The following is a 23,798-nucleotide window of genomic DNA, read 5'->3' as shown; positions in this document are numbered from 1 at the left end:
TTTATCCATTCATCTGTCCCTCTACGCTTAGGTGGCTTGCTTCTCTTGGCTTTTGTACACAGTGCCGCCAGGATGGCTGGGGTGCACGTGTCTTTTCAAAGTTTATTTTTCTCCGGATCCATGCCCAGGAGTGGGATGGCTGGGTCACATGGTACTTGTACGTTTAGTGTTTTAATGAACCTCCGCAGTGTCGTCCATAGTGGATGTACGAATATACGTCCCCACCAACCGTGTAGGGGGTTCCCTCTCTCTACACCCTCTCCAGCATTTATTGTTGTACAGTTTTGTATGATGGCCTTTCTGACCTGTGTGAGCTGATTCCTCATTTTACCCCCTTGATTTGCATTTCTCTCCTACTCAGGAACGCTGAGCACCTTTGTATGTGCTTTGTGGCCATCTGTACGTCTTCTTTGGAGAAATGTCCATTTAGATTTTCCATCCATTTTTTTATTGGGTTGTTTGTGTTTTTGATATTGAGCTGCATGAGCTGCTTGTATGTTTTGCAGATGAATTCCTTGTGGGTATCTTGGTTTTCCACTATTTTATTCCCATTCCAAGGGATGTCTTCTTCTTTCGTTTGTGGTTTCCTTTGCTGTGCAAATGAATTTAACTTGAATTAGGTCCAATTTGGTTTTTTTGGGTTTATGTTTCATTATTCTATGAGGTGGATTCAAAGAGAACTTGCTGCGATTTATGTCAAAGCATGCTCTGCCTAGGTTTTCCTCGGGAGTTTTCTAGTATGCGGCCAAAAGATGAGAACTTTAAGCTATTCGGAGTTTATTTTTGTGTATGGTGTTGGGGAGTGTTCTAATTTCATTGTCTTCTTCATCATCTAGGAACCCTCCCCATTGGGGCCCATAGTGGCTGTTACAAGTTTATATCCCCACCGATAGTGTAAGAAGGTATCGTTTTCTCCACACCCTCTTCAGCATCTATTGTCTGTAGACTTTTTGACGGTGGCCATTCTGACTGGTGTGAGGTTATACCTCGCTTTAGTTTTGATTAGCATTTCTCTACTATTTATCGACGTGGACCTCTTTTCATGTGGTTTCTTGTAAGCAGGGTGAGTAAAACTTACCTCTTGAAATTGTCTTCTGGAACGTGTGCCCGGTTTTGAATTCTTTCTCGCTGACCTACCCCAGGACGTTTCTTGAGGGCAGGTGTTTCTTCTTTACAGCCCTGCAGGCCTTGTGAAGAGCAAGTGCCCGACAGCACAGGTGTTCGAGGTGTAGTTATGGGAAACAGCCACAAGGCGGCAGCATTTCCTCATGCCCCACCCTTTTTTGTTTTTCTTCTTCTTTGTTTTTAATTTAATTTTTATTTCATATTAGTGTACCGTTGATTTCCAATGTTGTGTTTGTGGTAGTTGTGCACGAACTTGATTCAGTTATCCATAGACATATATCGATTCTTCTTCGGGTTCTTATCCCATATAGGTTATTAGAGTATGTTCAGGAGACTTCCCTGTGCTATTCAGTAGGTCCTTGTGGATTACATATTTGACATATATTGGCGTGTATATGTTAATCTCAACCTCCTAATGTATCGCTCCAGCCTTCCCACCCATTTTGATAATCATAAGTTTGTTCTCTAAGTCTGGGAGTCTTTTTCTGTTTTGTAAATTAGTTCATTTCTATGAATGTAAGGATTCGCCTGTAAGGGATATCTTATGATATTTGTGTGTCTCTCTCTGCCGTACTTGACTTAGTACGACAGTCTCTCGGTCCATCCATCCATGGCGTTATTTTGTTCTTTTTTATGGCTGAGCAGTATTCCACCGTGCATATGTACCACATCATATTCACTTTTCTGTGGATGGACTTTATGGAGTATTCCATGTACTGGCTACTGTAAATAGCTCTGCCATGAAAATAGGGCGGCAGTGTCGTTTTGAATTATGATTTTTCTCCGGATCCAAGCTCAGGAGTGGATTGCCAGATCATAGGGTAACTCTATGTGTAGTTTTTTAAGGAACTTCCTTAGAGTCCTCTGTAGTGACTGCTCGCATTTCCATTACCACCAACGGTGGAGGAGGATTGCCTTTTGCCCACGGCCTCTCCAGCATGTACTCTTGTAGATTTTTTTGAGGATGGCCATTCTGACTGGTGTGAGGTGACTTCTTATCGTTTTGATATGCATTCCTTTCATAATTAGTGATGTTGCCTATCTTTTCATGTGCTTTTCCCTTTTTTAAAATATTGTGAGTAAAATTTACCTCTTGAAGGTGGCTTCTTGATCGTCGGCCGTGTTTTGCATCCTTTTTAGATGATTTACCCCAGGATATTTCCTGTGGGCCGTTGTCAACTGCAACCCGCAGGCCTTGTGAATATGAAGTGGTCGTCAGCACAGGTTTTACAGTTGTTATTGTGGAGAATGGCCACAGGGTGGCAGCAGTTCCTCATGCCCGACTCTGGTTACTGTGGCAACAGGAGCCTTAGGGAGAGTCCTGCTCCTGGCTTGTCAGTTCCAGTGGAATCCGCCAGAAGAAGCACCCAAGGCTTGTGTCTCCTGACTTCTTCCCCCTTAGCCTTGACCCCGCCCCCGGATGGCTCCCAAGTGCTGCAACACCTCTCTGCTGAGGGTGCCGTCGTCCGTAGGTGGGGCGACCCAAAGGCAGGAGGCTGGAGGAGGGAAGCCCAGCACCAGGACACGCGGAGCCCGAGGGACGCTTGAACGCTCCTCCAGCCCAGATGCTCCCCCATCCTCTGGGTGCACGAGGCTTGCTTTCGCGGTAGGAGGGCTGCGGGGATCTGGAGAGTGTGGTCCCGTGCAGAGAGGACCAGGCGCTCCGAGTGCAAAGGGGGCCCGTGTGTCTGCACCGGCTCCCGGCTCCCTCAGCCGCACGACAGTCCAGCCTTGGGACCCAAGACTTGTCTGGCTCCAGGGCTGTGACACCAGCCAATGTCACCAAGGCCTTGGTTAAATAGTCAGCGTTTCTTTTCTTTCTTTCCTTCCTTTTATTTTTTATTTTGTATTGGGGCGTAGGTGAGTTATAATGCTGTGGAGGGTTTTTTTTTGCGGGGGTGGGTGATGTCCAGCTCCTTGTTTCAGTTATACCTAGACGTTTATATGTACTTTTATGGGTTCCCTTCCCATGTAGCTTATCCCACAGTGTCTAGTAGGGTCCCCTGTGCTCTACAGTGGGTCCTTGTTGATTATTCTATAAAGGCTAGTGTGTACATGTTCATCTCAACCGGCTAATTTCTCCCTGCCCACCACCTTTCCCTCTTGGTAACCATAAGTTGTTTGTTTTCTAGGTCTGGGAGGCTGCTTCTGTTTTGTAAAGACGTTCATCTGTATCCATTTCTCGACTCCACCTATAGGTGATGTTACATGAGACCTGTGTTTCCCTGCTTCCCTTAGTTGACTTAGTAGGATCATCTCTACTTCCTTCCCCGTGGCTGGAAATGGCATTCTTTCTTCCTGTATTATGGCTGAGGAATATGCCATGAGTGTATGGACCACGTCTTCTTTATCCGTTCATGTCTCCTAGGCTTAGGTGGCTTGCTTCCCTTGGCTATTGTACATAGTACCGCCAGGATGGCTGGGGTGCAAGTGTCTTTTCAAAGTTTGTTTTTCTCCGGATCCATGCCCAGAAGTGGGATGGCTGGGTCACATGGTACTTGTATGCTTAGTGTTTTAATGAACCTCCACAGTGTTGTTCATAGTGGATGTACGGATATACATCCCCACCAACCGTGTAGGGGGTTCCCTCTCTCCACACCCTCTCCAGCATTTATTGTTGTACATTTTTGGATGATGGCCTTTCTGACCTGTGTGAGGTGATACCTCATGTTCCCCACTGATTTGCATTTCTCTCCTACTCAGGAACGCTGAGCACCTTTGTATGTGCTGTGTGGCCATCTGTACGTCTTCTTTGGAGAAATGTCCATTTAGATTTTCCGCCCATTCTTTATTGGGTTGTTTGTGTTTGTGATATTGAGCTGCATGACCTGCCTTTATGTTTTGGAGATGAATTCCTTGTGGGTATCTTGGTTATCCACTATTTTTTTTCCCATTGTGAGGGTTGTCCTTTTCTTTCGTTTCTGGTCTCCTTTGCTGTGCAAATGCTTCTACGTTAAATTAGGTCCCATTTGTTTATTTTGTATTTATTTTTCATTATTCTCAGATATGGATTCAAAGAGAACTTGCTGCAATTTATGTCAAAGCATGCTCTGCCTAGGTTTTCCTCAAGAGTTTTATAGCATGCAGCCTAAAGTTTAGAACTTTAACCTGTTCGGAGTTTATTTTTGTGTATGGTGTTAGGGAGTGTTCTAATTTCATTCTCTTCTTGATCATCTAGGGACCCTCCCCACTGGGGCCCATAGTGGCTGTTACAAGTTTATATCCCCACCGATAGTGTAGGAGGGTATCGTTTCCTCCACACCCTCTTCAGCATCTATTGTTTGTAGACATTATGACGGTGGCCATTCTGACCGGTGTGAGGTGACCTTGCTTTAGTTTTGATTAGCATTTCTCTACTATTTATCGACGTGGACCTCTCTTCTTGTGGTTTTTTGTATGCAGGGTGAGTAAAACTTACCTCTTGAAATTGGCTTTTGGAACATATGCCCTGTTTTGAATTCTTTCTCACTGACCTACCCCGTTTCTTGAGGGCAGGTGTTTCTTCTTTACAGCCCCGCAGGCCTTGTGAAAAGCAAATGCCGGACAGCACAGGTGTTCAAGGTGTAGTTATGGGAAACAGCCACAAGGCGGCAGCATTTCTTCATGCCCCACCCTTTTTTGTTTTTCTTCTTCTTTGTTTTTAATTTAATTTTTATTTCATATTAGTGTACCGTTGATTTCCAATGTTGTGTTTGTGGTAGTTGTACACGAACTGGATTCAGTTATCCATAGATGTATATCGATTCTTTTAAGGGTTCTTATCCCATATAGGTTTTTAGAGTATGTTCAGGAGACTTCCCTGTGCTTTTCAGTAGGTCCTTGTGGATTACTTACTTGACCTATATTGGCGTGTATATGTTAATCTCAACCTCCTAATGTATCGCTCCAGCCTTCCCACCCATTTTGATAATCATAAGTTTGTTCTCTAAGTCTGTGAGTCTTTTTCTGTTTTGTAAATTAGTTCATTTCTATGAATGTAAGGATTCACCTGTAAGGCATATCTTCTGATATTTGTCTTTCTCTCTGTGCCTTCCTTGACTTAGTGTGACAGTCTCTCGGTCCATCCATCCACGGCGTTATTTTGTTCTTTTTTATGGCTGAGCAGTTTTCCATTGTACATATGTACCACGTCATCTTCACTTACCTGTGGAAGGACCTTTTGGTGGATTCCATGTCCTGGCTACTGTAAAAGCTCTGCCCTGAAAATAGGGTGGTGCGTGTCATTTCGAATTATGATTGTTCTCCGGATCCAAGCCCAGGAGTGGATTGCCAGATCATAGGGTAACTTTATGTTTACATTTTTAAGGAACCTCCAGAGTGACTGCATGCATTTACATCCCCACCAACGGTGGAGGAGGATTGCCTTTTGCCCACGGCCTCTCCAGCATGTAGTCTTGTAGATTTTTTTGAGGATGGCCATTCTGACCGGTGTGAGGTGACTTCTCCTTATCATTTTGATATGCATTCCTTTCGTAATTAGTGCTGTTGCCTACCTTTTCGTGTGCTTTTTTCGTTTTTTAATACATTGTGAGTAAAATTTACGTCTTGAAAGTGGCTTCTTGATCGTCGGCCCTGTTTTGCCTCCTTTTCCGATGATTTGCCCCAGGATATTTCCCGAGGGCCGGCGTCAACTGCAACCCGCAGGCCTTGTGAATATGAAGTGGTCGTCAGCACAGGTTTTACAGTTGTTGCTGAGAATGGCCACAAGGCGGCAGCATTTCCCCATGCCCAACTCTGGTTACTGTGGCAACAAGAGCCTTTGGGAGAGTCCTGCTCCTGGCTTGCCAGTTCCAGTGGAATCCGCCAGAAGAAGCACCCAAGGCTTGTGTCTCCTGACTTCTTCCCCCTTAGCCTTGACCCCGCCCCCGGATGGCTCCCAAGTGCTGCAACACCTCTCTGCTGAGGGTGCCGTCGTCCGTAGGTGGGGCGACCCAAAGGCAGGAGGCTGGAGGAGGGAAGCCCAGCACCGGGAGACGCGGAGCCCGAGGGACGCTTGAACGCTCCTCCAGCCCAGATGCTCCCCCATCCTCTGGGTGCACGAGGCTTGCTTTCGCGGTAGGAGGGCTGCGGGGATCTGGAGAGTGTGGTCCCGTGCAGAGAGGACCAGGCGCTCCGAGTGCAAAGGGGGCCCGTTTGCCTGCACATCCTCGCAGCTCCCTCAGCCGCACGACAGTCCAGCCTTGGGACCCAAGACTGGTCCGGACTCAGGGCTGTGACACCAACCAATGTCACCAAGGCCACGGTTAAATAGAGTCGGCGTTTCTTTTCTTTCTTTCCTTCCTTTTTTATTTTGTATTGGGGCGTAGGTGAGTTATAATGCTGTGGAGGGTTTTTTGGGGGGTGGGTGATTTCCAGCTCCTTGTTTCAGTTATACCTAGACGTTTATATGTCCTTTTTTGGCTTCCCTTCCCATATAGCTTATCCTACAGTGTCTAGTAGGGTTCCCTGTTCTCTACAGTGGGTCCTTTTTGATTATTCTATAAAGGCTAGTGTGTACATGTTCATCTCAACCGGCTAATTTCTCCCTGCCCACCACCCTTCCCTCTTGGTAACCATAAGTTGTTTGTTTCCTAGGTCTGTGAGGCTGCTTCTGTTTTGTAAAGACGTTCATTTGGATCCATTTCTCGACTCACCTATAGGTGATGTTACATGAGACCTGTGTTTCCCTGCTTCCCTTAGTTGACTTAGTAGGATCATCTCCACTTCCTTCCCCGTGGCTGGAATGGCATTCTTTCATCCTGTATTATGGCTGAGGAATATGCCATGGAGTGTATGGACCACGTCTTCTTTATCCGTTCATCTCTCCCTCTACGCTTAGGTGGCTTGCTTCTCTTGGCTTTTGTACACAGTGCTGCCAAGATGGCTGGGGTGCACGTGTCTTTTCAAAGTTTGTTTTTCTCCGGATCCATGCCCAGGAGTGGGATGGCTGGGTCACATGGTACTTGTATGTTTAGTGTTTTAATGAACCTCCACTGTGTCGTCCATAGTGGATGTACGGATATACGTCCCCACCAACCGTGTAGGGGGTTCCCTCTCTCCACACCCTCTCCAGCATTTATTGTTGTACAGTTTTGTATGATGGCCTTTCTGACCTGTGTGAGGTGATACCTCATGTTCCCCACTGATTTGCATTTCTCTCCTACTCAGGAACGCTGAGCACCTTTGTATGTGCTTTGTGGCCATCTGTACGTCTTCTTTGGAGAAATGTCCATTTAGATTTTCCGCCCATTCTTTATTGGGTTGTTTGTGTTTGTGATATTGAGCTGCATGACCTGCCTTTATGTTTTGGAGATGAATTCCTTGTGGGTATCTTGGTTATCCACTATTTTTTTCCCATTGTGAGGGTGGTCCTTTTCTTTCATTTCTGGTTTCCTTTGCTGTGCAAATGCTTCTACGTTAAATTAGGTCCCATTTGTTTATTTTGTATTTATTTTTCATTATTCTCAGATATGGATTCAAAGAGAACTTGCTGCAATTTATGTCAAAGCATGCTCTGCCTAGGTTCTCCTCAAGAGTTTTATAGCATGCAGCCTAAAGTTTAGAACTTTAACGTATTCGGAGTTTATTTTTGTGTATGGTGTTGGGGAGTGTTCTAATTTCATTGTCGTCTTGATCATCTAGGGACCCTCCCCACTGGGGCCCATAGTGGCTGTTACAAGTTTATATCCCCACCGATAGTGTAGGATGGTATCGTTTTCTCCACACCCTCATCAGCATCTATTGTCTGTAGACTTTTTGACGGTGGCCATTCTGACTGGTGTGAGGTTATACCTCGCTTTAGTTTTGATTAACATTTCTCTGCTATTTATCGACGTGGACCTCTTTTCATGTGGTTGTTTGTAAGCAGGGTGAGTAAAACTAACCTGTTGAAATTGGCTTCTGGAATGTGTGCCCGGTTTTGAATTCTTTCTCGCTGACCTACCCCAGGACGTTTCTTGAGGGCAGGTGTTTCTTCTTTACCGCCCCGCAGGCCTTGCGAAGAGCAAGTGCCCGACAGCACAGGTGTTCAAGGTGTTGTTATGGGAAACAGCCACAAGGTGGCAGCATTTCTTCATGCCCAACCTTTTTTGTTTTTCTCCTTGTTCTTTTTTTATTTAATTTTTATTTCATATTAGTGTACCGTTGATTTCCAATGTTGTGCTTGTGGTAGGTGTTCACGAACTGGATTCAGTTATCCAAAGACTTATATCGATTTTATTTCGTGTTCTTATCCCATATAGGTTATTAGAGTATGTTCAGGAGATTTCCCTGTGCTATTCAGTAGGTCCTTGTGGATTATTTATTTGACATATTTTGGTGCATATATGTTAATCTCAACTTCCTAATGTATCCCTCCCTCCTTTCGTCTCTTTTTGATAATCATGTTTGTTTTCTAAGTCTTTAAACCCGTCTCTGTTATGGAGTTCACCTGCAAGGGATATCTTCTGATTTTTTCTTTTTCTGTCTTCCTTACTTAACTTATTATGAAAATCTCTCGGTCCATCCATCCATGTTGCTGCAAATGGCGTGATGTTTATGTTGGCCATTCTGATCTGTGGCCAGTGATACCTCATTTTACCCCACTGATTTGCATTTGTCTCCTAATTAGTGATTCTGAGCACCCTTTTATGTGCTTTATGGCATCTGTATGTCTTCTTCGCTGAAATGTCTTTTTAGGTCTTCTGCCCATCCGTTTTGAGATACAGCTGTATGGGTGTATGTGTATTTCGGTAGTTAATCTTTTTTTAGTTACTTCATTTCCTAGTATTTTATCCCATTCTGTGGTTTGTCTTTCATCTTGTTTATGGTTTCCTTTGCTGTGCAAAAGCTTTTTAGTACATGCCAGAGATGGCAGTGGAAAGGGAATCCTCCTCCCCCATTGGTGGGGATGTAAATGGGTGGAGCCTATTTAGAGAGCAGTATGGAATTTCCTCAAAAAACTGATTATAGAGTTACTCTAATATTTGGCAATCCCACTCCTGGTCTTAGATCTGGAGAAAAATTATATTTCAAAATGACAAGCACACCCCTATTTTCAGGGCAGCGCTCTTAACAATAGCCAAGACATAGAATTAACCAACATGTCCATCGATAGAAAAATGAAGATGATGTGGTACTTTTCTACAAGGGAATACTACTCAGCCATAACAAAGAAAGAAATAATGACATTTGTGGCAATATGGATGGATGGGCTGAAAGATTATCATACTAAGTGGAGTCAGTCAGAGAGAGAAAAACAAATATCATAAGACATCCCTTGTAGGTGAATCCATAAATTCATACAAATGAACTAATTTACAAAACAGAGACAGGGTCACAGTCTTAGAAAACAAACTTATGATTATCAAAAAGGGAATTTAGGGGGGAAGGACAAGTTAGGAGGTTGTGATTAACATATACACACTAATATATGTCAAATAGATAATCCAAAAGTACCTACTGAATAGCACAGAGAACTCTCCTGAACATACTCTAAAAACGTGTATGGGAAAAGAACCCGAAAAAGAATAGATATACCTCTATGGATAACTGAATCAAGTTACTGTACACCTAAAACAAACAGAACATTGGAAATCAACTCTAATTCAATATAAAACAAAAATTAAATAAAAAATTTATTTACAAAAGAGAAACAAACTCACAGACATAGAATATAAACTTATGGTTACCAAAGGGGAAAGGGGTGGGGAGAGGGATAAATTAGCAGTGTGGGATTAACAGATATACATCATTATATATAAAATATATAAACAACAAGAGTTTACTGTATAGCACAGGGAACTATATTCAATATCTCGCAATAACCTATAATGGAATAGCATCTGCAAAAATATATGTATAACTGAATCACTTTGCTGTACACCTGAAACTAATACAATATTGTAAATCAACTATACTTCGATAAAAGAAAAAAGCTGAGTGAAACTGGCAACTGATTACAGTAAGATGTCAGGCAGGCTGAGCACGTAACCTCCACCTCTGAAAGGACCACCTGGGTATGAAGGTTCTCTCTCCATCCCTCCCAGTCTCACCTCAGACACTGTAGAAAACACTGGGGATGTCTCAAGGCGTTGCACAGAAACTCCATGACCTGGCATCTCACTTCAGTGTCTTGTATTTCCAAGTATCTTAGGTACTGGTTTTCCACCAGAATGCTGATTAAGGCTTCATTCAACACGAGGGGGCTCACATGCCTAAAGCTGCAGAGGTAAGCAGTGTCCGGTTATCATAGGCTCGCATCAGCCCATCAGCTCTTTTTTCTTGAACAGCTTTATTGAGGTATAATCGACACACCAAAAAAAAGTGCATCTATCATATATCTAATGCACCCAATTTCATGAGTTTGGACGTGTTCATACACCCATGAAACCATCACCACAATCAAGGTGGCTGATTAGTTCTTTTTTTCCCTCCAGCTTTGTTGAGATGATACAGATAATAATGTATCAGTTTAAAGTGTATAGCACTTGTTGATTTGATGCACTTACATATTGCAAAACGATTACCACCTGAGCGTCAGCTAACTGCCTCCATCTGGTCACATACTTACCATTTCTATTTTGGGGTGAGAACATTGAAGATCTATTCTCTTAGCAACTTTCAAGTATACGATACAGTATTATTAACTATTGTCACCATGCTGTGCATTAGATCCCCAGAAGGTATTCAATGTTTAACTGGAAGTTTATAGTGCATTTTGACCAACATTTCCCCATTTGCTAATTAGTTCTTCGTTCAATCAGTCCATAAATACGTGAGGGCCCTTTCTGTACAGCCCAGGGCTCCATACTGGGTTCTCTTCTCAGCTCAGCCTCCTAGTTGGATGACGTTATGTAAGTCACTTAGTCTCCCCAAACCTCATTTCACGTCCTCGTGAGAGCTCATGACATTTTCCGCTTAGGATGGTCACAAGAATGAACACAAGTGGTGCCTCTAGGAGACTCTGCATAGGGCTTGATGTAGAAAGGAAGATACTCAAAAAATGGGAGCCAATGATAACCATTATACTAACAGGAGAGAAAATAGTTCAGATACTGGCCGGGTGGGCTATTTCAAGGAATTTTGATGAAGTATTAAGTTTCTGAATTTTAAAAATGTTAGGGAGATAGAGTATAGGGCAGTAGCTAATAGAACTGATTCTGGAGTTTAAATCTGTATTCCAATTAGGTACCAGCTGTGTAACCTCGTGCCCTAGCTTCCTCATGAAATACCTACTTCTTTAGGATGGTTGTGAGTTTTAAGAGCACTGAAACACAGTGCTGGACCTAAGACAGCCCAGCAGAGGGTGAGTGCTACATAAATGTCTGTACATTTTTTGCTATTGAAGATAATGTTGCAGTGATGTTCTCAACCATTCCTCCGAGTATGTGCATATGTATTTACCTTGGGTGGATTTAAAAAAGTGGACCTTGGGGTCAAGGTGTACATGCATTTTTCATTTCGTAGAGCCTGTCAAACTGCAATTGGATCTGGCTCACCTTCTTCCCTCTTTCATGGAAATCTTGACCTGTGACACGCAGGGGCCTGCTAAGCGTGGTGCATCACAGAAGTGGGGTGTGGTGATGGAGGAGGCGAGCCTCAGACCACCTGAGATGGAGAGCGTTCCCCAAAGCTTACCAGCTGTGTGATCTCAGACAAGTCACTTAACCTCTCTGGTTCTCCCTTTAAAAAAATCAGGATAACAGTACTTACCTCAAAGGAATGCAGTGGTACACCATACTAAGTACCTGCTTAGCACATGACGATTCGAGCAGTAAAAACAACTAGGAGTTTTAGTTTTTTGAGGAACCTCCATGCTGTTTCCCACAGTGGCCGCCAATTCACGTTTTCACCAACAGTGCCCTGGGGTTCTCTTTTCTCTGCCTCCTCACCAACACTTATTACCTCTTGTGTTTCTGATGACAGGTGTGAGGGGATATGTCATTGTGGTTTTCATCTGCATTCCTCTAATGTTTAGTGATGTTGAGCCTCTTTTCATGAGCCTGTTGGCCATCTGTATGTCTTCTTTAGAGAAACAACCTCACTTACATGTAGTTAACACTGCTGTGTGGTAGATTTGAAAGATGCTAAGAGAGTAGACCATTCAATCACTAGGAGAGAACATTTTGGTAACTGTATGAAGTGATGGTTGTTAACTAAACTTACTGTGGTCATCATTTTGCAATATATGCATGTCAAGTCATTATGCTGTAAAACTTAAACCTACAGTGTTATATGTCAATTATATCTCAGTCAGACTAGGAAAAAATACCTATGGACGCGGATGCCTTCAGCACGCCTAGCGTGAGCAGAGAGGGAAACAGTCTGTTTCCATGGAATTCCTTCCAACTAGGATGTGTTTTATACTCACATCAGGTTTTGGAGTTTACAGTGTGGATGTTTCAGTGCCGTAGAAAGGACCTTCACTGAATCAGGGTCCATAGTACTGTTTGTCACAGCCAGGACTTCCAAACTCTCATGTGTCCTAAACACAGAGCAGAAGTCTTGCCACCAGAGATAACACCTATCACTGCCCTCTGGTCTGTGTGGGAGAAAAAGGGAAAAGGGCTCATCGTTAGAGATTAAGCTTGAGAAAACCTACTAGCAAGCCCAGGGCTTTCTTATGACCACAGACCCCTTTATGACTGTCATAAGATGCCCTCATTTAAGAAGATGCCCAGCAAAACTGTTACAGGATTTGTCATTTCATCCCAGGAAGACTCGTGGCCTCACTTCTATTTTCCTGTGACTTAGGGAGAAAGGGAGTTGCCTTTTAATCACTTAGGATTTATATGGGGGCAGAGATTAGGATGCAAAGTATAATCCATGTTCTTACTCTGTGCTTATGAAATTGTTACTAAAAAGAAAAAAACTCTGTATAGGAACAGAATAAGGGAAAATTATTCTTTCTTTTTTGGGGGGTGGGGGAGGGGCACAGTGAGCGCAGAATCCAAAATCCAGAGCAAGACCAGCACGTACTGTCTTTGGCTCTGGGAAAACCTCTAATTTCCCCCTTCATTCTTCCCCATCATAGAAAGTCTCATTGGACAGCACTTCCTTAGAGACTAAAAGGCTTATGATGTACAGAATTGGGGTGATAGATGAAACGGAGTCCCCACACATGGGAAGGAGAGTGTGAAGCATAGAGGCCAGGTAGGTGAACCACTCCTCTTGTTTGTTTCCAGGATTCTCCCAGTTTTAGCATGGAAATCGGCACCCCAGGAACACCTTCTGTTTGGGTTTTTTTAACATCTTTATTGGAGTATAATTGCTTTACAATGGTGTGTTAGTTGCTGCTGTATAACAAAGTGAATCAGCTATTCATATACATATATCCCCATATCTCCTCCCTCTTACGTCTCCCTCCCATTCTCCCTATCCCATCCCTCCAGGTGGTCACAAAGCACCGAGCTGATCTCTCTGTGCTATGCAGCTGCGTCCCACTAGCTCTCTATTTTACGTCGTGTTCTGTTTTTAAGACTGAAAGTCCCATGTGCAAGGGATCCCCTCAAGACGGAGGTGGTCGCCCTAGATGCCCAGGAGATGGTAGGCAAGGTCCCTGACAGGACCGTGAATCTATCAAGGGAGAGATGGGCGCACTTACCCAGAGGCAGGAAGGGGATCCGGGTAGAGGCTGCTCGCTTTGGTGATGATCAGGGTGACAGTCAGCTCTAACTCCTGCAAACGTCCACAGAACTTAAGGCAAAAGGCAGACACTTGCACGTCTTTGCTTCTGCTGATGACCAAAGTAGCTTTACGACAGTTGTTTAGGATCTGACTCACAAATACCTCCTCCCGGATTTCATGCAGACAGTTGAATAGCTGTGGGACCCCGTGGTGCAGGGTTGGTGGGTCACATTCATGGCGCTGGGCTGCGACTTTCAGCAATTTCTTCTTGTTGCCCAAGGACACCTTGCCTCTGAACACCTGCTCCACGGCTAGAGCGCATGTGTCGTTTAAAAGGCCAAATAAAAAAAGCGCCATCTGAGCGAGATGGTTTCTCTTTCTTCCGGGATGTGCTATCAGGCGTAGGACATGGAACCGGTCCAACACATGGAAATTTCTGAGTCTTCGTGGGAAGCAGAGAACATACAACAAGGTGGCAAAAAATTCCTGAAAGCTCAAGTGGACAAAGGCGTAAAGGTCTTTGTTGCCCACCACCCTTCGAAAAATATTCACGCTGAGAAAAGTCTCGATGTCCGTTTCATCCAGTCTGGCCAGGCTGAGATCTCTCTTATTAAACACCCATTTCCTTTCCCACATGCCCTCTGCGGCCAAGGAGCACAGACCTTTCAATTGTTCTTGGTGAGTCTTATTGAAAAGATTTCTAACCCTGGTTGGAAACAAGCTGGAAAGATAGTGGACGAATACAGCTGTGGCGTTTGGAAATGTGTGCAGGAGATTTGCTCCTCTCTCCATCTGCTGTTTCAGACAAGAACATACCATCCAGCAGATGACAGGCACCTGGCACATGGAGAAGAGAATCGTGTTTCCCATGACAAAACTCAAGGCTTCATCAGCTTCGCTCTTGTTTCTGAAGTACGTCCTGAAATACCTGGATCTCTCAGGCACACTAAACCCTGTAAGGGTTATCAGAGATGGGCATTTCAGAAAGGGATTCAAGTTCTTCCAAGAGGTGAACCTCAGGAAGATGATTAGCGTGGCCCCGGGAAGCATTCTTTTGCTCAGCAAACTGGTCAGGAGGACAGACCAGGGCACCTTCTGGCTCCAGTCCTCACTCAGGTCCTCTGGTCTATCTATGAGGGTTGAGGTTAGTTCCTCGAAGCCATCAAAGAGGAGCAGAAGCTGGTCTGCTTTGGATATGATCTTGGACGCCAGAGCCCGAGACCCGGACAACTTGCGTGCAATGAGCTCAGCGAAGCTCTGCTCGTCCAACTGGCCCATCTCCTGGCAATGGAAGTAGAAAACGTTCCAGAGCTTGTGGGCGTAGAACTTGTTTTCTGCCCATTCTAACATCACTTTTTTTGGCCAGACTTGTTTTTCCAACCCCGGCGACCCCCTGAAGAACCACAGTCTTGGGCTGTCTTCCTTGAGGTTTTCTGGGAAGAAGTAGACAGGGTAAGAATGTCTCTTCTCTGTGTAGGTCTTGGTAAAAGAAGTCCGTGTAGTTCCCAGGCCAAGCGGTCCTGTTCCATAGGGTCGAATATTCATTCATCAAGTGTAGTCTGTACTCCCGTAATTTATCTGGATGAATGAGATGGGAGGGATACAGGGTACAATGTCAGTTGTTTGTGAGAACTAACTGAACAACCGGAAAACGAGCCTTGATGTCTACATCCAGCTCCAGGACACAGTGCATCAATCGCGCACGTTTCCGGAGAGCAGTGCGTCAATTAAGAAGCTGCAAGGGACAGAACAGACAACTTGAAGTGGCTTAGACAAAGCAAGAACTGCTCGTTACATAAGAAGTGGGGGGCGGTTATAAAGCTCTGGAAATTGGTTCAGTGACCCCATAGCTTCTATTGGCACCGCAGTTCTTTTGGTCCCTTCTTCCTATTTCTTAATTCTCAGAAGATGGCTGGGGTAGCTTTAGCTATGTTATTTGTATTCTTTTAATTAAAAAAACATTTCCTTTTAATTTTATTTTGGCTGCGCCGCGTGGCTTGTGGGGATCTTAGTTTCCCCGACCAGGGATGGAACCTGGGCCCTCGGCAGTGAAAGCGCTGAGTCCTAATCACTGGACCCCCAGGGAAGTCCCTAGAATCCTACTCTGATGGTCCAGGATAATGGAGACGGGGAAGGAGGGATGGATTAAGATAGCTGCTGTGTTTGCCTACCTACTGACCATTCCTAGCCTGGCAACAGCACCCTACATTTTTTGGAGAACCGCCCCCTTCCCACTCTCCGGCCGTTACTTCAGACGGCGGCTGGACCTACCATCAAGCTGCCTCATAAGCACATGAGCCAGCGTCCACCCACCAGAGCATTTCACCACGTCATTCATCGAGGAGCTCGTGGTCTCGGTTCATTCAAGGGAGTGAGCTCCAGGACTTGTGTTGGAAAAACGAGAAATAAGCAGTCTTTTTTCCTGCTGGTGTTGCTAAGGGCAGCTGGTGGCAGAAACGGCCGGTGTGCAGAGGAGGGACCACTCAAGACCGAATCCAGTGGAAGGAGGGAGAGAAGTGATGTCTCGAGGAGGTAGCCTGAGCCCCTGCATCCAGCTGGGTCGGTGGCTGGACTTCCTGCTCAGGTGAGTGCCCAGCTGCTCTCTTTTCTGAAATTCTGCTTCACAGAAGGGACACTAGACATGCTCATTTACAGCCTGCCTTGCCTTGGGGACGGGGCTTCTCATCCCCACCCATAGCCTGTTTCCCACCAGAAGCTGCACAGGGCCAGCACATACCAGACTCATCTTCCTCCAAGTTCATTTGTGTTTCTCTTGGGTTCAAGGCCTCTGGTTCCAAGTTAGGTAAAATGTCTGGAACAGACAAACAAAGGAGCCCCTCACTGGAATGATAAGGTGGACAGAACAGGGAGAGCAACACGGAGGTAATGGGACCTTTTAGGATAGCGGCGGCCACGTCATTCACAAGTCTCATTCTCTCACCACCTTAGTTCAGGGAGAAGATTACCTAGACCTCCCATCGCGATGTTAGGAAGTGAGAAAATGGTGGTGTGTCAGAAGGTCCTTAGGAGGGTGTTTAATAACATATAAATGTACAGCCCAGCCAAACACTGCACTCACACACACACATATATGTAAAACACAGAAACACTTTAATGTACATGTATGTGCATTTAGGAAGCAACCTAAATGTCCATCGACAGATGAATGGGGAAAAAAGATGTAGTACATACATACAATGGAATAGTACTCAGCCATAAGAAAGAATGAAATAATGCCATTTGCAGCAACATGGATGGAATTAGAGATATGTGGAATCTAAAGAAATGATACAAATGAACTTATTTACAAAAACAGGGATAGACCCACACACACAGAAAACAAACTTATGGTTACCAAAGGGAAAAGGTATGGGGAGGGATAAATTGGGAGATTGGGATCGACATATACACACTACTATATATAAAATAGATAACTAATAAGGACCTACTGTATAGCACAGGGAACTCTACTCAGTACTCTGTAATGGCCTATATGGGTAAAGAATCTAAAAAAGAATGGATATATGTATATGTATAACTGATTCACTTTGCTGTACTAACACCTGAAACTGAAACTAACACAACACTGTAAATCAACTATACTCCAATAAAAAATTTTAAAATAATAAACAACAATATCCTACTGTATAGCACAGAGAACTCTACTCAATATTTTGTAATAACCTATAATGGAAAGAATCTTAAAAAGAATATATATGTATATGAATCACTGTGCTGTACACCTGAAACTAGCACATCACTGTAAATCAACTATACGTCAACGAAAAAGGGAGCCAATTTCCAAATTAAAAAATAAAACCATAGTCGAAATAAATAAATAAATAAATAAATGCTTTAATATACATGTATGTATGTGCATATATGTGTATATATCTATGTATGTGCATATTAAATGTATAAGAAAATAAAGTGTAAATATAGTGTATCTACATAGGAGTGGCTAGTGAAGCGTTTAGCTCTGTAGCACCCAAGCCCAACCCCATCTTGTATACCAGATTCTTACTCACCTTTCAGCTCCATCTGTACCCGAAGACACAGTTCTGCCTGGTTCATCTTGGCGAAGATGTCGTGAGTCACCTCCCAAGCTAGGCGTCCAGGGAAGTACTCGATTAGGAGGTGAACCACCTCCCCACACCGGGCTGTCTTCAGCTGGTCCCAGCTGATCTGGAGAGAGCCAGGTCTGGGGCTCTCTTCCACTAAAAGCTGCTTGAACCTCTGTAGATTCTCCTTGCTTAAGTAGACCATGTACAGCATGACTCCGTCTTTGAAAGGGAAGGTGGAGGAGGAAGAGGATGAGAAGGAAGAAGGGGAGTGAGAGGAGAAGGAATGGGGGGAAGGAGAGGAGGAGGGGCAGGAGGAAGAGTCAGAACTCCAGTTCACATCGCTCATCGTTACTCAAGGCCGAGAGCCTCAGCGCCAGCGACAAGGAGGACCAGTTGGAGGAGAGAAGAGACGCGACCTGGGGAGACATGAAGTTACAAGAACGTGAAAACACCGCCCCAGGGGACAGATTTATGTAATCCATATTGGATGGAGCATACCATGTGCTGGCTATCCTCTTCCCTCCCTTCCTCAAAGATTCTCTGGCCTGTGGAAAAACCTGGGAGCCCCTCCAGTATTGGGGCTCAGTGTTTAGACTCAAAACCATTTTGTAGTTTTTAATTCTCTATGCCACTTATTAGCAAGGTGACTTTGGGAAAATTGCAGAGCCTCTTTGCGCCTCTTTTCTCATCTCTGATACTGGGATCTTATCATATGTGCTCTTGGGGTTGTGAGGATTCTCAAAGAGATACACCCACAAGTACATTTAAGACGGTGCCTGGTTCATCATAGCTAACAATGACTCAGGGCTTCCTTCTATACCGTGATTATTTTAAAGGCTCAATGGGAATTTATAAAAAGCACCTGGAATCAAAGGTTTATTCTCTTCTATGCATCTTCTTGCATCTTCTCTACCATATGTCTTTCTTTTGTCTTCTTCCATCATGTTTATTGTGTGTAAAAAGTGGAATGTGGAGGAGAAAACAATGAAGTCACTAGGGGGAGTGGGGCTTTCGCCTTGGTCTACCTACTACTCGTATCCTATTGCTTCTCTGAGTTATCTTTTTTATGTATTATCATCTGTTAACTCTCATCTCCATCACCCGAGAACTTCCTGGATACTTAAGTCACCATGTATTGGGCACTGACTCAAAGTTTTATCTCCTTCAATTCACTGCAGTGGTTTTGGAGAATTGCAAGCTCCCTGTGGATGACGACCACCTCTAGTAGCCACGCTACTTAACCTTCACCTCCACTCTTGATTCTGTTATTCTGATATTTGAGCAAAAAGAAAAAGTCTACATTAAGAAAAAAGAAAGGTCTCAAATAAACAACCTAACTCTACACCTCAAGGAACTGGAAAAAGAAGAACAAACTGAGCCCAGCTGGACCTGGTGAACTCAAGTATCTGATATAGTAACTGTAAGAAAGTGATGTGGAAAAATAGGAGATAGAAGAGAGAGGAAAACAACACCACCACTCACCGCTGAAGGGAATTAGGCTGCCTGTCTCCTTCCTGTCACAAACATCTCCCAAAGCAGAAAGAAAAAGCACTTGGTCTGCCCCACGTTCCACCTTAATAGGCTCTGGGGTTCTGGGCAACGTGCATCGTCCCTTCCCATTGGCTGGGCTGGTGCGTTGTCATTCTTCATGGCACGGATTTGAAAGCATTTAGCATCCTCGGTCAGAGGAATTGGGCCACAAGGCTTATTCTCACAGGTGCTTCCAATTTGTGAAGGATCTGCTCCCCTGCCTCTGAGATTCAGAAGAACAAGCAACTTCAGAAAATTACAGGTTTGGAGTGTTCCCCAAACTCACAGAGGGCTAACACTGTTGTCAGCCCAAAGGTGCTGCATCCAATGGAAAACATCTACAGCAATTAATTGGATGATCTTGTTCACATGAGCATCTCCCCTATTTGGAATGTAATCTTACTAAGCAAAAGGGGGGTTTCAGTATCACCAGGACCTAATGTGCGTCCCAAAGCAATAGACCCTGTCAAAGGAGACTCAGAGCATGTAGGAAAATGACACACACACACACACACACACACACACACACACACACAGACACACAGACATATATATATAAACACATATATTGGTAGTAGATTTCCATGGGGTCTTTTGGGTTTTCTGAAATGTAATCAAGTTATCTGCACATATAGTTTTACCATTCCTTTCCAATTCTTATGCCTTTCTCTAATTGCTGATTTAAATTTAAAATTAGTTACAGTTGTCAACTGCCTGTACCCCCAGAGCCTATTAAGTTGGAAGGTGGGGCAAACCAAATGCATTTTCTTTCTGTTTTGGGATGATGTTTGTGACAGGGGTGAGTTAAATTAGTTAAAATTGCTAATTTAATTGGCTAATACCTCCAACATGATGTTAATTAGTGGTGACCATGAGATCATCTGTCTTGTTCCTGACTTCAGTGGAAAAGCCTCCGTGTTTATGATGGAACGGCTTCATGGGTGGTTTTCCTGGCATTGGGAGAAGAAGCGGTCCCTAGATGTGGTTGCCTCTGTGATTTTCAGGGCTCATAGACTCTTTTTTTAATTGTATTGAAGTCTAATTGATTTACAATGTTATGTTAGTTTCTGCTGTACGGCAAAGTGATTCAGTTATACATATATATGCTTTCTTTTTAATATTCTTTTCCATGATGGTTTATCCCAGGAAATTGAATATAGTTCCCTGTGCTATACAGTAGGACCTTGTTGTTTATCCATTCAATATATAATAGTCTGCATCTGCTAACCCTAAACATCCAATCCTTCCCTCCCCCACCTTCCCTCCCCCTTGGCAACCACTAGTCTGTTCTCTGTATCTGAGACCTCATGCACTCTTGATTCCTTTCATCTTTCATTGTTCTAGAAGACCCCTCAGATGGTAGGAGAGGTATTCACATCAGTGGCCTTTGGCTAAAGTGCAAGATTCCATTTACATCAGATGGTGTTTTTTTTGGTTTGTTTTGTTTATTGGTTTTTTTTTTTTAGGTATATTCTGTCTTGATTGTGGCAGTGGTTTCCTGAGTGTGTGCATCTGTCAGAGCTCACTGAATTACATTTTATTTTTTTATTTTATTTTTTTTTACATCTTTATTGTAGTATAATTGCTTTACAATGGTGTGTTAGTTTCTGCTTTATAACAAAGTGAATCAGTTATACATATACATATGTTCCCATATCTCTTCCCTCTTGCGTCTCCCTCCCTCCCACCCTCCCTATCCCACCTTTTAATTAGAAACCCATCTCTGCCTCTCCTCTCCCAGGTGGGGATGATTTACACCTAAAAGAGAAGGAGTCAGCAATTACCTGTAGCAGCTGAGTTTTGGTGGCTTCTTGACCTATGCGGGGATAGGCTGCAATGGAGGGGGCGGGACGCCCAGAGACAGATCTGATAGGAGCTGAAGGGACCCAAGGGCCAATCAGAGGCTGGGGAGGGCGTGGAGTTGACTTCCTCTTTGAGGTCCCCTGGAAACGGCATCTCGAAACTTGTATGAGATTAGAAGTCTGTTTGGTAAGTGATGTCTCCTTTCTCTGGGGCTTCAAACTTTTCTGTCCTTTGGTTTTTCTTTTCTTTTTTTAAAAGAACAGCTTTATTGTGATTGATTTAAAGTAGTGGGGTGGGTAGAAACAACCAGCTTTTTTGAGGTATAATTAATATATGAAAAAAACACTGCATGTATTTAACATATGTAACTTGATGAGTTTGGACACAGGCATACACCACAATCAAGGGAATAGACATGGCCAGCACCTCCAAAAGTTTGTGTCCTGTGTGTATAGTGTATGCGTGTGTGTAGTAGGAACATTTAACATGACACCTATCCTCTGAAAATTTTTAAAGTACAATTCAGTATTGATGACTATGGGCACTTTGATGTAGGGCAGGTCCCCAGAACTAATTCATCTTGCATAACTGAAACTTACACCATGGGTGATACATACAATAGAATCTTTTTTGTTTTTTTAACTTTAATGAGAACAGGGTTAAGCACATTTATTTACTTATTTATTTAGGCTGCTCGGGGTCTTAGTTGCAACATGCGGGATCTTCGTTGCAGCATGTGGGATCTTTTTTTTTTTCTTTTTAGTTGTGGCATGTAGGATCTAGTCCCCTGACCAGGGATGGAACCTGGGCCCCCTGCATTGGGAGCGCAGAGTCTTACCCACTGGATCACCAGGGAAGTCCGTATAGAATCTTATTCAGCCTTAAAAAAGAAGGAAATCCTGCCATTTGTGACAGCATGGATGAAGCTGGAGAACATTATCCTAAGTGAAGTAAGCCAATCCCAGTAGGAAAATACTGCAGGATTCCAGTCTGTGAGGTACAGAAAAGACTCCAACTTTTATAAGCAGAGACTAGAAAGGTGGTTACCAGGAGCTCGGGGTGCGGAGCGGAAGATGGGGAGTCATTGTTGCCGGTGTTTTCTTAATCAGCAGGAATCTGTTGCACCTCTGTCCTCTTGTAAGTGAAAGTGGGGTCTGGCTGCTCACCGCTCAAAAGCCAATAAAGAGGCAAGGTTGGTGGAAAGGGAAGTTTGCTTTATTTTGGACGCTAGCAACTGCGGTGCGGGAATGCGGACTCCTGTCCACAGCCTGACTCCCCCCTCCCTGACAGTCAGGGGCCAAGAGCTTTTATAGATGGAGAGAGGGAGCTCCATGCAGAAACAGCACAGTCACCTCTGACAGTCGTCTTGACATTGGTATCAGTGGTCTGATCAGCTTCATTGATTGTTTTAAGTACAGTTAGTCTTCAGGTCCAGGGTCATTTTGTTTCCATTTCTTTGAGGCCAATTCTCGGAATTGTGGCAGCTTATATCATGGCTACAGTCTGGTCATCATGTAGTTAACTTCTTCCTCCTGGTGGGCGTTTCAGTATCTACAAGACAGCTCACAGGATATGGCTCAGAATATTACCTTATAGCCCTTAAGGAGGAACTAACGTCCTTGACTCTGCTTAAAGACTAAAGGATTATTATGCAGTCTTGTTGGAGTGTTTTCCTTCGTTTCTGCATTTTTTCACTTCTCTGATTAAACTTATTCTTTGACTAAAGTTTTCCCACAGTCAAAAGGCAGGCTGAGGACATGGGGGCCAAGGACCATAGGGTCCCGCTCTGTTTCACTCTCATTTGACGCTTCCCACTTTCTACACCCAGGAGATTTGATAGGTCTTTGAGAAATTGCAGCTGAATTTCTCCCTTCCTGTATTTTCTGCCTCCAGGGTTTTTGCACCTGTTTTCACTGACCACTGCCCTGTAACCCTCTTTCCACCCTCCTTGCCTCAATCTGATGCATCCTTCAAGTCTCTTATAATTCCCTTTCCTAGGCTTCCTTGTTCTACACGGTATAATCTCATGGACCCTGTGGGATCCCGTCTTACACTCAACACACATGATACTAATTACAGTTGATCTTCCTTATTCATGGATTCCATGCTTTTGAATTCACCTGATCACTAAAGTTTATTTGTAACTCCCCAAATCAGTGCTTGTGGTGCTTTCCAAAGTCATTCTTAGGCATGCACAGAAAGGTTGAAGTAATATTTTTTTTCCATTTTTTAAAAATTGAAGTATTGTTGATTTACAACGTTGTGTTAATTTCTGCTCTACAGCAAAGTGATTCAGTTATACATATATATGCTTTCTTTTTCATATTCTTTTCCATTATGGTTTATCACAGGATATTGAATATAGTTCCCTGTGCTACACAGTAGGACCTTGTTGTTTATTCATTCTATATATAATAATAATTTCCATCAGCTAATCCCGAACTCCCAATCCAACCCTCCCCCTGCTTTTTCACTTCGTTATTGAGATGTGTGTTTAAATCTCCAATTAATCATTCTTTTAGTTCTATTTTTCGCTTTATATATTTTGAAGCTATACTATTTGGTACATAAAATTTTAGACTTGCTGTATCTTCCTGCTGGACTGATTCTGTTATGAAGTGTGCTGTATTTAGTAACAATTTTGCCTTAAAATCTATTTTGGTAATGATACAGCTGTACCCATTTTTTTTT

The 23,798-nt window shown here is 43.7% G+C and overlaps 1 protein-coding gene across 1 annotated transcript; it reads right to left on the bottom strand.

Annotated features, from left to right (window-relative positions):
- Positions 1 to 10,132: 10,132 nt before the first annotated feature.
- On the bottom strand, positions 10,133 to 18,120 carry LOC132353897 (NACHT, LRR and PYD domains-containing protein 8-like). Its single transcript, XM_059905390.1, is given in 6 exon segments — positions 10,133 to 10,304; positions 12,455 to 12,625; positions 13,688 to 15,069; positions 15,071 to 15,288; positions 16,448 to 16,522; positions 17,739 to 18,120. Coding segments are annotated over 6 exon segments (2,400 nt in total).
- Between the last annotated feature and the right edge of the window lie 5,678 nt (positions 18,121 to 23,798).

The sequence above is a fragment of the Balaenoptera ricei genome, chromosome 19 (assembly GCF_028023285.1).
Source record: "Balaenoptera ricei isolate mBalRic1 chromosome 19, mBalRic1.hap2, whole genome shotgun sequence".
NCBI classification, from domain to species: Eukaryota; Metazoa; Chordata; class Mammalia; order Artiodactyla; family Balaenopteridae; genus Balaenoptera; species Balaenoptera ricei.
The sequence above is the reverse complement of the archived record's forward strand: the minus strand, read 5'-3'. Positions and strand labels throughout refer to the sequence as shown.